Source organism: Piliocolobus tephrosceles, chromosome 1, assembly GCF_002776525.5.
Source record: "Piliocolobus tephrosceles isolate RC106 chromosome 1, ASM277652v3, whole genome shotgun sequence".
NCBI classification, from domain to species: domain Eukaryota; kingdom Metazoa; phylum Chordata; class Mammalia; order Primates; family Cercopithecidae; genus Piliocolobus; species Piliocolobus tephrosceles.
Genome location: NC_045434.1, coordinates 213,374,938 through 213,390,952, shown reverse-complemented (window position 1 = coordinate 213,390,952; position 16,015 = coordinate 213,374,938). Strand labels below are relative to the sequence as shown.

Here is a 16,015-nt window from a genome sequence, read left to right as displayed (position 1 = left end):
TTTTTTTTTTGAGACGGAGTCTCACCCTGTCGCCCAGGCTGGAGTGCTGTGGCGCAATCTCCGCCTCCCGGGTTCATGCCATTCTCCTGCCTCAGCCTCCCGAGTAGCTGGTATTACAGGCACCTGCCACCATGACCGGCTAATTTTTTTTTGTATTTTTAGTAGAGACGGGGTTTCACCATGTTCGCCAGGATGGTCTCGATCTCCTGACCTCGCGATCCACCCGCCTCGGCCTCCCAAAATGCTAGGATTACAGGCGTGAGCCACCGCGCCCGGCCTGCACTAACTCTTAACTCTTGCTATTATTAACATTATTGTGGTTGTCAGTCTAGGAGACACAGTATAGTCCCTGCAAACGCCTGCAGTTTATGACTGCTCCTGAACATAATCATATAACATATAAGCCTCAATACTGCTGCAAAACTACACCCTAGGAAGAAGAAGAGGAGAAGGGAGAAGAGGATGAGAAGACGTGGGAGAAAAGCAGATAGGCTGCAGAAGACTGTAGGTGATCATGAACATTCTCCCCAGATAAGATCGGAGATCAGATCTGAGCCCTCAACTTGTTTTCCCATTTACCGGCAAGAGAGGACTAGTATGCAAAACACAAAAGAACCAAGAATATAATTTGGTGTTTCTGCAGTACAGACCAAGCCTCTGATGAAATCGCTGATACTTTTATGAGACATTATTAGACAGTGACAGATAGCATCCATACAAAATGCTCCATTTTAAATAATATGCCTTCTTCACTGTCCTTAAATGCACTTCAGGAGCCTAAAGAACGTTTCTTTTGGCAAGGGGAAATAAAAGAACAGCTGCCTGGGAAAATTCATGCTTAATTATCAGGAAGATAAAGCCATTTCTTCTCCAATGGCCATTATCATATCTTTTGTTCTTACCGGGACTCTATTCACCATTACTTCCTTTCCCTCCTAACTCACAGACAGGAAGGAAAGGAGATCTTTTCCCAGGAAGAAGGGTAGACAGGAAGAAGGGGTCCAGAGTATAGCATTTAAAAAAAAGAGAGAAGCCACTGGCCTATGGTTCAACTGCTGGAAGTAGAGAGATGGGAAGACGGGGTAAAAAAAACAACCAAAAATCTAGCAAAACTTAATTGCTATAGGGGATAGATTCCTTTGCTATATAAAGTCCCAATCCATTTCTCAATAAAACAGCAAATCACCCAGATGGCTAACGGTATGATAGAACCATGACATCTTGAAAAGTAGTTTATGTTTTGCTTTTGGATTTAACGCTTTACAGGATTAAAACAAAACAAAATTTAGCCGGGCACGGTGGCTCATGCCTGTAATCCCAGTACTTTTGGAGGCTGAGGCAGGCATATCATGATGTCAAGAGATCGAGACCATCCTGACCAACATGGTGAAACCCCCTCTCTACTAAAAATACAAAAATTAGCTGGGTGTGGTGGTGTATGCCTGTAGTCTCGGCAAAGTGATAGAGCGAGACTCCATCTGAAAAAAAGAAAAACAAGGCTGGGCGCAGTGGCTCACGCCTATAATCCCAGCACTTTGGGAGGCCGAGGCGGGCAGATCACAACATCAGGAGATCAAGACCATCCTGGCTAACACGGTGAAACGCCGTCTCTATTAAAAAAAAAAAAAGTACAAAACATTAGCTGGGCGTGGTGGCGGACGCCTGTAGTCCCAGCTACTCGGGAGGCTGAGGCAGGAGAATGGCATGAACCTGGGAGGCAGTGAGCTGAGATCGTGCCGCTGCACTCTAACCTGGGCGACAGAGCGAGCCTCCGTCTCAAAAAAAAAAAAAAAAAAAATTGATATTTTTCAACCTTGTCTCTAAAAGAAAACTTATAATTACTTCTGCACTTCCCAAGAAGAAATGAAAAATCTGACAGTTTACAGAAGTTTTCTGCAGGGTAGCTTTCATCATCTGCCATCCTACTGATGCAGAAACAGAGTCCAGAAAGTGCATGCTTTACCCATGGACACGAGGATGAAGTAGCAGCACAGGACTAGAACCCAGGCCACCCAGGTCCAAGAGGAGAGATCTTACCAGATGCCTGGAAGGATCAAGCATATTAAATGCCTAGAAAGTGTTAGACAAATGAAAAAAGCAACTAAGGACAGCAAAGAGAGGCATATAACCACATCCCTATGCTCATCTCTTTTTGCAAGCTAAGACCAATCTATTTTATATTTTAGTTTAACCACCAACACTGGTGTTTTAGCCAAATGCACCTAAGGCCTAACTGGCTTTATTTATGAAGACCTCTGAGCTGAAATTTATTGACTTTATTAAGTTTCTTGGCAGACTCTGGATCAGACCCTTCAAACAAACTGAGAACACAATGACATTATTTTGCAGAGTATGCTCACCACAGAAGTAAATCTGGGATGAATCTTGTTCACATGTGCAAAACTGAATGCTCCCTGAGTGTAGAAATGTCAAAAACAAACTCCAAAAGCAAAGCCCAATTACCTCAGGGTTCAAAGTCAGGCCAACATTAGATTTAAGGCTCTCTCATTTTTCACAGTCCTTTAGTAGTCTGTATTCTACTCGGGCAAAAAAATATGCCCCCCAAGTTTTTGCTCAATTAAGTTTTGTTCCCGCTGGGTGCAGCGGCTCACACCTGTAATCCCAACACTTTGGGAAGCAGAGGAGGGAGGATCGCTGAAACCCAGGATTTAGAGACCCACCTGGGCAACATAGTGAGACCCCAACTAGACAAAAAATTTTTTAAATGAGCCAGGGATGATGACGCGCATCTGCAGTCCCAGCTACTTGGGAGGATGAGGCAGGAGGATCACCTGAGCCAGGTAAGTTGAGGCTGTGGTGAACCCTGATCATGCCACTACACTCCAGCTGAGGCAATAGAGTGTGACCATCTCAAAACAAACAAACAAAAAAATAAGTTTTGTTACTTAAATTTCATGGCTAGCAGTAATACAGTCATAATCCCTTATCTCAAATCCTTAGGATGAGAGGTTTACCAGAATTCAGAATTTTTATTTTAGCACTACAGCAAATATATCACAGCAGGTAATACCCCAGCAGTGTTCAAGTAATAATCCATTCCATCATATTAGTATTTTTAGAGTAAAACTTATACAAACTCACACAAAGTGAACTGAATTAAAGATATAAATAGCCTCCTATCAGTTCAGGTTAGGTTCAGCCATCAAATGCATTTTGGCAACAACCTTGGCATAAAATTTGTTACATTTTCAGAACTTTCATATTTCAGAATTTAAGATAAAAGAGTATAGATCTATATTACTATAGATGCTTTATCAATATTAATAAGTATTCTAGATTAAAAAGAATGAAATATAAGTTTACACCTAATAATAACAAAGTAATTCCATGACAATTACCAAGAAATCCATTCTCCCCAAATGTTAAAGGCAATAAGCTCTAGAGTACAGAACAGCCAGTCTGTTTTCCACTATCACACATTATGAGTTCAATAAGCAGTAATCCACCAGGAACAACAACAACAAAAAACAGATCCCTGACAAGACACAACATTCAGAAATACAATGACCAGGTTACAGAAAAAAATAAAATGAAGCTGTACACTGAAATTTAAAAAGGATCTATGCAAATAAATGTGAAAAAAATTCCAAACTTTCAGTGCTGATCAATATGCTAATAAAGTATGGAAAATTACATAAATCAATGTATAACTGCTATTGGAAAATTAGCTCTGAGAAATAAACAATTTCATCTTAAGGTTCACTTTCAACTGCTCACTTAAAGTTCCTGCATTATTTAAGGGGAGGACAACAGTCATGAAAGCCTGCAGTCATGGAATCACCATTCCTTAAATTTCCAGTGGACTTTCTTATATGCAGTATTTCAAAGGACCATTACACAATCAGAAAAACTTTTGACATTTCTTTTCCACATTAACTTACATATTTACCTAAATAACTCAGGGCACTATGAGTCAGCATACAGTACACTATGTAGCCATGACTACTTACTAGTCCTACTCATTAAAACTGGGGGAAAACTATATAGGAAATCGGCTTATCACACAGCCTCCTCCCTCACAAACTTGAAACAAAGACAGAACAGAAGTAAATTCTGCAAGGCTATGCACCCTGGGAATTCTAAGAATTGGGCTGTGCATAGCCAGTTTTTCTATACTCTGTTAAATCAGAGGCATTTTTGGATCATTTGAGCCGCTGTGGGAACTATACCCCTAACCCCAAACTTCAGAGATATAAGGAAATGTTCAGGATAACACCAGCAAGCCAAGGCAGTAGGCTCCATTGGCTCCACTGCTGCAAATGTCTACGGCGGCCTTTACACTTCAACTGTGAGAAGTTTGAGATTTGCCTCAAAGTTTACTTATAAATGGGCACTTAAGTATTTGTTCAATTCAACTCATCCAACACTACTCAAGCACATAAAACACACAAAGCAGAAGGTGGACATAGGGAACCAAGTGTAGACGAAAATCAGTGGTGACTAGAAATGTCACTAAGAGAAGTGATTCAGGATGCAGATCTTGTAAGTGTGCTGCTATCATCATGTCTCTGTGTTCCTTATTGCATCCATATTTTAAAACAAACCCGATGGGATGTATTGCCCTGAAAGACGGCCAGCATTACACAATGAAAAATAAGAGAAGAACTTGTGTGAGTGTCTGGCTTACAAAGGTAAGTTACACATTATTTTAATAAGCATTCAGCAAAACATGTGTAACTTACATTTGTAAAAAAAAATGTTGGTTAGTTGTTACAAACCTGAGAGCTTAAAAGACAAAAGCTACTTCAGTTAACTAATATAATTTGTGCAATAGGAAAACTATCAAGTGATTAAATAAACACAGTATCACTAAAATTACATCCAATTCCTTTGCATCTAGAGAGAAATCCAGGTTCAAGCATTTTACAATTTACCTGGGCAACAGAAAGACATTAGAAGGAAGCCAATAAATGTGTATGTAAAATAAACATTTCAAAATATAAAAGGCTTATGAAATATTACCACTGACCAGCTTCTTTATCACTGGAACATGGCATACTTTTGAAAAACACAAAACTCAAGCATCATAGTTTTCTTTTTCTTCTCGAGATGGAGGTCTTGCTCTGTTGCCCAGGCTGAAGTGCAGTGGCACAATCTTGGCTTACTGCAACCTCCGCCTCCAGGGTTCAAGCAATTCTCCTGTCTCAGCCTCCGGAGGAGCTGGGATTACAGGGGTGTGCCACCACACCCAGCTAATTTTTGTATTTTTAGTAGAAATGGGGTTTCACCACGTTGGCCAGGCTGGTCTCGAACTCCTTACTTCATGATCCGCCCACCTCCACCTCCAAAGTGCTGGGATTACAGGCGTGAGCCACCCACAACCAGCCAAGCATCATAGTTTTCTAAAGGAGAAAAGGTACTCTTCAATGAGCATTAGTTACTATCCATACATCAAGCACCATCTAGAATCTAGCTTCTGATGCTGTCTAGAGTCTAGCATCTAATATTGAGAGGAAGAGAGGGAGAGAGAAAGACAGATACACTAACACAAGCCCCAAAAGAGCTGTGGGCAGCCTCATAAAACCACAAGAAAAAACACGTTCCCTTTTACCCGCTAGGCTGACTACCCAACAACATTCTAAGTTTTACATATGGTTTCTGAGAGTCCTCTAGAAAAATGTTCTCAATAAAATGATACCCATTTTGCCTTTATGCTTAATGTAGTTCTTTTAGCTAACTTCTTTGAGACTAGTATCTTTTACTTATTTATTTATTTACTTATTTTATTTTATTTTATTTATTTATTTTTTTAAGACAGGGTCTCCCTCTGTCGCCCAGGCTGGAGTGCAGTGGTGCCAACACAGCTCACTACAGCCTTGAATTCCCAGGCTCAAGCAATCCTCCTACCTCAGCTTCCTAAGTAGCTGGGACCACAGGTGCAGCCCACCACATCCAGTTAATTTTTACTTTATATTTTGTTGAGAGGAGAGGTCATTCCATATTGCCTAGCTAGGCTGGTCTCAAACTCCTGGGCTCAAGCGCTCAAGCAATCCTCCTACTGTGGCCTCCTAAGGTTCTAGGATTACAGGCATGAGCCACTGCGCCTGGCCATGGATGTTTTCTTTCTTTCTAAATCTTCACATGTATAAACATACCTTGGGTGTCCAGAGCATATACTACTTGATCACCTGCTAACATCTTGTTTTTAAATTCCTTAGTAAAATATGCATTCACATGATCAATACAGGGCAAGTATGAATACATACACTCATAAAAATTCTTCCATGTGCTACATTAAAGTAGCATCTATGACAGACATAAAAATTGTTGAATTACTTGACCCTACTGCTTCTCATTTAAAAAAAATAATAATTCAAACTGTTACATAGATCTTACCAAGATGTTTTGAGAACTAGATGTGTCTGACTTATACTAGCAGTCTTACTAAAGATATTTCAGTGAGCGCTCCCGGAGTTTTATTACCAAGAGTGAACAAAACAAATGAGTAACCAACAAACTTTCCAAAATTACCTAGTCTTTTTCAATATGGTTATTATGGAAGGCTTGACAGAATGTGAATGAGGGAAATAATCTAACAATTCTTAATAGTTAATCCAAAATACAGATCAACTAAAAGTGTATCTTTATCCCACCTTCTTTCAACCCAAATTTTCTCATTTTTCTTTTTCCGAATAAAACTAAAGAGCAAACAAAAAGCCACTTTAGATGTCGAAGACATTAATTACAACTCCTCCCAAAGAAGTTTACTGAAGGACTCTGGAGTCATTTTTTTTTAAGTATGTTACTAGCGTACGTATGTCCAGATGCATAAACTACACACACACACACACACACACAAATGAGAAAAGGAAAAGAGTTCTCAATGAATGGACACAAGTGACTCACTTACCTTGTCTCAGGGTTATATCCTAATATGTAGAAAAATGAATCCACTCGGGCTTTGAACTCTCTAGCAGCAAATATGTCAGAAAAATGGGAGATGTTACACTTCCCTCTGGGAAAAAGAGAAAAAAAATAATTAGTAATACCCTCCACTGCTTTTGCTAACCAAACCTGGAGGATAAGGGTGGAGGAAGCACTGAACTAGGTCCATGTGCATGGAGAATCGGCTACAAACACCACACTTCATTTTATCTATTCAGCTGTTTCATGACTGCTTCACTATACACCTGTGTAATCTGACTGCTTTGTATCACCATTTTACTAATAAAGTAAAATTAATTAAAACAACAAAGATAAACCAGAGACAGGACTATGAAAAAGAACATTAAAGTAGAAACGGGGAAAAATTAAAACCATTGTGAAAGTAAGAAAAATTCAGCCTAAAGCCTTTCTAAATCGTAAAAAAAAAAAAGAGCCTTTCTTCCTACTATGTTATGATAGGCAGAAAGCATAACTGTTTAAAGCTAGAATGTGTAATATTTGACATGTCTTTGGAATACAGCTTCTGGCCAATAAATATTTTTCTTCTCCTATAATGTGCAACAAATAAAGTTAGTTGGAAATTAAAACCTAGAGAAATTTTAACTTTTTTATATAAACATGGGCCCCAATATACAAGAAGTTTTCAAATTTTGGGGTAACTTTAAATGGCTATAAGTTAGAAAACACTTTCCCATAGAAATACTAAAATAAAGCAGAGCAGAGTTTTCAGGTTCATCTACCACCTAAAGTTAAACCAACCTGCCGCTGAAAACTCTACAATACTTACTACAGAATGGCTTAAGCAATGTTTCCATGCACCAAGTATCAATGTAAACGCCAGAAGCATTACATCACGTGGTGAGGCCTAACTTCCAAATACACACACATGCACGCAGACACACACTCACTCCAGGATTCCCAAAGAGGCAGGGGAGGCTTAAGAACTCTAACTCCCTCAGCGGTCACTTTAATGTTAAGTGGAAGTCAAAGGCTACAGTGAGGTTAGAGGGAATTGGAGGACCAGAAGTTCCCATTTCATATCAAAAGCCGTGCAGCATACTTCCAGGACGTGGCCTTCCAATGCTTGAGCAGGCTATCTGTTGTGGTAAGAACTCCATGAGTATGCACAGTAACAACATATACACCAGCTAATGGCCACAGTGTTAGGAAGAGAAGCTGGCTGAGGGGTTATCAGCAAGGGTTCATTCATTCACTTCCTACCAAGAAATTAAAAAGCAAGATTCTTCTTTCCCTCAAGGGCTTAAGTACCCTATAATCAAAGCAGGGTCAGCCAGGCACAGTGGTTTCATACCTGTAATCCCAGCACTTTGGGAGGCTAGGGCAGGAGGATTATTTGAGGCCAGGAATTCAAGACAAACTTGGGCAACATTAGTGAGATCCCAACTCACCACACCTGGTTAATTTTAAAATTTGCTGTAGATGGTAGTCTCACTAGGTTGCCCAGGCTGGTCTCAAACTCCTGGCTTCAAGTGATCCTCCTGCCCCGGCCTCCCAAAGCACTGGGATTATAGGTGTGAACCACTGCACCCAGCCCCCATCTCCATTTTTTAAATTAAATAACAATGCTGTTGATATCAAGTCCCTTTGGGAACTACAGATTAGAAAGTATCTATAGTTCTATAGAATAGAAAGTATTCTAGGGTTACTGAGCACTTGAAACAACACTGATACAACTGAGAATTGAATTCAAAATTTTATTTGATCTTAACAAACGTAAATCTAAATAGCTACATATGGCTACTAGCTACCATAGTGAACAACACAGATTTACAAGACATTTCCATCACAGCAGAAAGTTCTATTCGAAGTGCTATAATATTCATACCTACTATTTGTAGATAGTAAGATCCAAATCAAGGAAAAACAGTCTCAGACTAAGAATCAACTTTCCAGGCCCAGAACTGCCTCTTCTAGTATTTAACTAGAACTAAAACAAACTTCTGGGAAAGAAAAGGCAGATATGATCTTTTTTACAAATGAACAATTGGCTCACTTTGAAACTAACTACCCATCCATACAAGGTGATTTAATCCCTGAAAGCCAGAAGAAATAGGTTCCTTTATCAGTAAAATAGAGGTAACACCTACTGCACTTACAAAGACAAAGCCTACAAAACTCTACTACACAATGCTATGTAAAGTAAGTTATCCCTAGTATTGTCCATTACTAAAGAAAACTGATTCTTCCTTTATTATTCTTTGTTATTTCACTCTTAAACTGGAGTAATTAATGATGTATCAATTAAAGGTAAAGAAAACCCATAACTCTAAACACAAACACTGGAAATCAGGTATGTTTAGGGCAGGGTTTATCCATCTCAGCACTAACGACAGTTTGTACTAAATAATTATTTATTGTCAGAGGCTGTCCTGTACATTGTAGGATATTTAAGAGCATCCTTGGCCTCTACCTAGTAGCACCCATACACATTTCTTCCTGACAATAAAAAATGTCTCAAGACTTGCCAAATGTCTCCTGTGGAGGGCAAAACTACTGGCTTATGGAAAGCCAAAAGCAATAGGAATAGAAGCATTTCATCTGATAAATGACTATGAAGTTGTCGTAAATGGGATTTTTCTCTACCATCAAGCTCTTTCTCTATTTGATTCTGTTCGTGTATATGAAAGGTATTGATATTTAAACATTTTTATTTTATCCTTTCTTATGCCTCTAACTGCACTGTACCTCTCATACAATGTGGAAAGAGTGAACATCCTTGGCTAGTCCCTGATGTCAGTGGAAGTGTCTCCCAGGTGTTCTTATTAAATATGACACCAGTTTTAAAAACAATCAAGGCCGGGCGCGGTGGCTCAAGCCTGTAATCCCAGCACTTTGGGAGGCCGAGAAGGGCGGATCACGAGGTCAGGAGATCGAGACCATCCTGGCTAACACGGTGAAACCCCGTCTCTACTAAAAACTACAAAAAACTAGCCGGGCGAGGTGGCGGTGCCTATAGTCCCAGCCACCCAGGAGGCTGAGGCAGGAGAATGGCGTGAACCCGGGAGGCGGAGCCCGGCCCCAGCACTCCAGCAATCAAACCATAATCATAGTATTGGAAAAATTGACTATTTTCCTCCTTTAGATTTAATAGTTTGATATATGCTATCAAAAGAGTGAAAAACTGAACCAACCTTGTATTCTCTGAATAAATCCCAGCTGGTCACAAAGTATTTTTTAAATAAGGTATTAAATTTTTTAAAAAAACAAAAAGAATTTGATTAATTACATCTAAGTTTTCTTCCTCATAAATCTGTTTTTATCTTTATTTCCTTCTTTGTACATTTTTATTGTTGCTGTTATTCATGAAACGTTTATTCATAACAGCCTAGAAACAACCTAAATGTCCAGCAACAGGTAAATAAATCGTATATATGTACAATAAAATACTACACAAATACAAAGATCTAGTGATACATTTTAAAATACCATGGACAACTCTTAAAAATAAAATGTTGAGTATAAGAAGTCAGACACAAAAACAGTTTACACTGCATGATTCCACAGCTTTAGAAGAGGAAAAAATAATTTATAGTGAGAGAAACCTGAACAGTTGGTGATTCTGGGTGGGAGGTTTTGAGAGGGAAGGATCTTGAGGGAACTTCCTGAGATGACCAGAATATGCCAAGTCTTGTTTAGGGTCAAACAAATTTATGACAATGTACACTTAAAATCCACATTGAACTATATATTAAAAAACTACTGGAGGAAAGTAAAACAATGAGAACCATTTGGTAATGGTAAATAGCGGTAGCTGTTTAAAGTTGGTAATCTTGCCAGTTAGCCGGCCCTCAAACACTGAGTATTGAGCAGAGCTGAAGAAAAGGTTTCCATAACCAGGTAAGGCCACCAGGACTGGCTCTGATTGGGTAGCATCCATTTGAAGTATTTTACAGTCACCTCGTGAACAGTGTTTACCTTTCAACATGTGTGTACATGTGTGCAGAAGTATGGGTATGATGTTAAGTATTCAGTACTTTTTATCAGAGCCCTTTTCTCACCATGATCTCTGTCCAGAGTAGGACATTATTTGACATTGTTTACAGAATAGATAGAGAGACTGTTAAGAGAAAACTGCCACCACATCCGCCTTGCTGAAATACCCAGTTTCAGAGCCTTCAAAAGTCCTGTATACCCTGTATCTAAAGCAATGCTTCATTGTTAACAGAAATATGACTAAGACAGGGACGCCCCATGTGTTAGCACCCTTTCATTCAACAGTAAAAAAGGCGTCCTGGAAATGACTCATTTCAGTAATCCTTCAGTGGGGCCCCAGGGAGTTTTACACCTGGGGCATCATCTGAAGGGGCTACTGGCTACCAAGAGGAGGCAGCTATATGAAGAGGATGAAGAAGAGACAAGAGAGTCCCTCTTATGTAAGGAGACAATACAAATGAAAACTGTGGCCTAGAAATTCATTCCCTTAAAACTACCAATAACTGGGAGGGTCTTCTTGTATCCCCAGGCATGAGCAAACCCCAAAGAAACTCATGACGAAGTGCACCAGCATACACAGAATGTTTACAGCAGCAAATCTGTTGAAAGCTATTATTAAGACGGAGTCTTAATAAAAAATTAAAATAAAAAAGTAAATTATTAATAATATATATATATATATATTTTTGGAGACAGAATCTTGCTCTGTCACCCAGACTGGAGCACAGTGGCACGATCTCGGCTCACTGCAACCTCCGCCTCCCAGGTTCAAGTGATTCTCCTGCTTCAGCCTCCCGAAGAGCTGGGATTACAGACACGTGTCACCACGCCCAGCTAACTTTTTGTAGTTTTAGTAGAGAAGGGATTTTACTCCTCATGACCTGCCTCAACCTCCCAAAGAGGTGGGATTACAGGTGCAAGCCACCACTCCTGGCCTTCCTTTTTTTTTTTTTTTTTTGAGATAGGGTCTCCCTCTGTCACTTGGGCTAAAGTGCAGTGGTTTGATCTCAGTTCACTGAAGACTCAACTTCCCAGGTCTTCCAGCTCAGCCTTCCTGGTAGCTGGGACTACAGGTGTGTGCCACCACACCCAACAATTTTTTGTAGAGATAGGGTTTCACCATATTGCCCAGGCTGGTCTCAAACTCCTGGGCTCAAGCAATCTGTCCAGCTTGGCCTCTCAAAATGTTGGGATTACAGGTGTGGGCCACCATGCCTGGCCAAAAAAAAAAAAGAAAAAAAATTATATATACATATAAAATTTTAGTTTGTATTTCCCCTTTTGCCCAGGAGTTGCTTAACAGGAAGTTTTAAATTTCCAGGTGAAAGGACCTTCTGTTGTTTGTTTTTCTTAGTAAACTACAGTTTTATTGCATTTTAATCAAATGATTTTTTTTCTGTGATCTAATATATGACCAATTTTTGAGAAGGTGGCAAGATACATAATTCAATGTGTATTCTTTATTATTACAGGATAGAGTTCAAAATATGTCTGTAGACCAGGTGTGGTGGCTTACGCCTGTAATCCCAGCACTTTGGGAGGCCAAGGTGGGCAGATCACAAGAGGTCAGGAGTTCAAGACCAGCCTGGCCAACAAAGTGAAACCCTGTCTCTATTAAAAATACAAAGATTAGCTGGGCATGGTGGCAGGCGTTTGTAATGCCAGCTACTTGGGAGGCTGAGGCAGGAGAATCGTTTGAACCTGGGAAGCAGAGGTTGCAGTGAGCCAAGATGGTGCCACAACAAGCATGAGTGACAAGAGCAAGACTTAATCTCAAAAAAAAAAAAAAATTAAGATTATTAGCTTAGGGGAAAAAAGGTCCAAAACTGTACAAAATCTGTAACAAGGAAGATTTTTAAACACTCCTGAAAGACAAAAAAGTGGACGTGAACAAATGGTAAAACATCCCCTACTCAAAATGGCATTTCTCCACAGATTAATTAATAAATCTAATACAATCCCAGTATAAATACCAACAAGTTTTCTTTTTCTGAAATAAAACAAAATATTAAGGTTCACATGGAAAAACAAATAACTAAAAAAGGGAAGAACACACATTAAAACATACTATAAAGCCTCTGTAATTAAGAAGTGTAGTGCTGGTACATAAATAGACAATAGAATAACAAAACAAAAGAGCAAGTACAAAATACATACGGAAAGCAAGACATGACAATGGTAACATCTCAAACCACTACAGTCCACACAGATATTTTACTTAGTAGTGCCAGAACAACTGGGTAGAATTATTCTTTAAATATGGTGTAGGGAAAGGCTTTCTAACTATGACTCAAAATCCAGAGACAATAAAAGACTGATAAACTTGATTAGATAAAAATACATTTTACACAATTAAAAAAAATCAATAAATAAAATTAAATGAAAACTAGCAAAAGTGGGAGAAAAATATTTGCAACAATTGCCATGTACCACAGTCATATAAAGCACTTTTTAAAAGTAAAACAAAAAGAAAACCAATATAAAATACATAAACAGACAATTTACAAAAAAAGAGACAAAAATATCCTTCAAACATATGAAAAAATGTTCAAACTCATTGTTAGTGAAATAAAATAAAAACACGGAGATACCACTTCTCACCTATCAGACTTTTAAATTTTTAAAAAAGACCAAACATTCTATTAAGAAAACAGGCAGGCAGGCCAGGCACAGTGGCTCACGCCTGTAATCCCAGCCCTTTGGGAGGCTGAGACGGGCGGATCACGAGGTCAGGAGATCGAGACCATCCTGGCTAACACGGTGAAACCCCGTCCCTACTAAAAACACAAAAAATTAGCCGGGCATGGTGGCGGGCGCCTGTAGTCCCAGCTACTCGGTAGGCTGAGGCAGAAGAATGGCGTGAACCCGGGAGGCAGAGCTTGCAGTGAGCCAAGGTCGCACCACTGTACTCAAGCCTGGGCAACACAGTGAGATTCCATCTCAAAAAAAATAAAATCTTCTAGTGTTGGACTAGAATTGAAATTAATACAACCTTACAAGTCTGGGGTTAGGGGAGGTTAATAGGCATAGGTTAGTATACATATACATCCTAGCTCTGCTTGCTAACTGGATCTAGAAACAATGACACCCAGGAGTAATACACATGCCTAATACCCAAATCTTGGTTTCTAAACACTGCTCTCCACTAAAGGGAGCCCAGACTCCTCACAGAATGATTAATTCCAGCGCTGGAGGTTGGAAAATAAAAAACAAGTCTGAGAACATCTTGTGGAGCTAGAAAATAAGAAAGTGCTCAAAAAAATACAAAGGTTTGCTAGAAAAATGCAGGGGCCGATCTGAAGTAGCTCCTAATGGCCAAAGTTGGGTAATAAAACAAAAAATAATAAATTATAACAAAATAAATATCCGTAAGTTCATGCTGATGTAAATACTCAGATAGATTTATGGGGTAAAAGGGAGATTTATTTACTACAGTGGAATTCCAATTAATAAATGTTAGAAGAAAAGAAGAAAAATGAAAAACCACCAGAGGCAAGCTTCACAGTAGTAACTTTTACAGATGAAATCCACCGATAGGTGCTTAAAAATCACTGGGTGAAAATTTAAAAATGATTTGCATAGTCTCAAAGTATCTTCCAAGTTAATTAAGTACAGGGGAAAAGCTGCTTTACAGTGAAGAAACCTGGCAGACACCACATTCATCAAGTGGACAAGGTCAATGCCACTAGTAATCAGACATTATCAACCTCATGAAGCCCATGATAAGATGCACTCAGAACATGTAATTTCTGTGGTTCTTGCCCAAAATGCCTTACCTCAGAAAAGCCAAATTGAGGGACATTTGACAAAATAATTGATCAATAATACTTACAATACCAAGGAAGGTCATGAATGGCAAGGAAAGACTGGAGAACTATTACACGCTGCAGGAGACTAAAGAGAAATAACTAAATGCAATGTGGGATCCCATATAAGATCCTAGAACAACAACGAGGATGTTGTTGAAATTCGAAGACCATCTTCAGTCTAATGCTACTGTATCAATGTTAATTTCCTGATTCTGATAACTGTACTGTAGTTGTAGAAGAAGCTCACGTTAGGAGGTTAGAGATACATTGAACCTGAGTACTTGTAACTTTGCTGTGTGTCTAAAAATAGCTCCAAATAAAAGAAAGTTTTTCAAATACTATGAAGTACTCTAGGGCAGACGGAATATCTTAATGGGTAGGTTCCCATAACCAAACTTAGAGCCCTTCATCTACTAGTAGATTAATAAAGTGTTAAATGAATAAATGAATGAATAAATAAAGGAATTGACAGGTTATGATGTCTAATGAAGTACTAAGCATGTATAGACAAAACAATAAAACTGTTACAGGTCAAAGTTATTTCACATGTAAAAACAACTGTAGATTAAAGCCAGAAAAGGATTCTTAAACTGCAAAACTAAGAGCTCTGAGACACCATGAAACTCCTTACGAAACTTGCAGGAGCTAAAGGGTTTTTTCTTTTTTTGAGATGGAGTCTCGCTCCGACACTCAGGCGGGAGTGCAGTGGCGCAATCTCGGCTCCCTGCAACCTCCGCCACCTCCCAGGTTAAAGCGATTCTCCTGCCTCAGCCTCCCTAGTAGCTGGGACTACAGGCACCAGCCACCACACTTGGCTAATTTTTTGTAGTTTTAGTAGAGACGGGGCTTTACCACGTTGGCCAGGTTGGTCTCGAACTCTTGACCTCAGGTGATCTGCCCACCTCGGCCTCCCAAAGTGCTGGGATTACAGGCGTGAGCCACTGTGCCCTGCCGCTAAAGGATTTTTAAATGGTTGGGAAACTCTTCACAGATGTAACTAATCTGTTTCCAGCCCTAAACATATACATGATACTAGTTGCTCATAACAAAGTAAGGAGATAAATTAATTCAGAATGAAAAAAACAACAGACTGGAAGCCTCAAACAGCTAATTTAGGGCTCCTTGGCCCTGGTCTTCCAGAAAATTCATCCTAAGGCATCTTCCTATAATATGAACCTCTGGGTAAGATGATAGCCTATAACCTGACCTGCAGTAGGATATTTTTTTTCCCCAGTGACTCCTTGAAATAGGAAGCAGATATTCAGAAAGTTGGAAAACAGCCCTTAAGTCGACATTTACGATCTCCTCTGCTGCCCTCCACAATCAATACTGGAGAATGCACTGAT

General features: G+C 39.4%; 1 protein-coding gene across 3 annotated transcripts in view; it reads right to left on the bottom strand.

Annotated features, from left to right (window-relative positions):
* RERE (arginine-glutamic acid dipeptide repeats) overlaps positions 1 to 16,015 on the bottom strand; it is a 469,695-nt gene that overhangs the window by 180,137 nt on the left and 273,543 nt on the right. For all 3 annotated transcript variants that reach the window (XM_023215261.1, XM_023215263.1, XM_023215264.1), the window contains one exon: positions 6,872 to 6,976. In XM_023215261.1, coding sequence (XP_023071029.1) covers positions 6,872 to 6,976 — 105 coding nt within the window. The remainder of the gene's footprint in view (positions 1 to 6,871; positions 6,977 to 16,015) is intronic.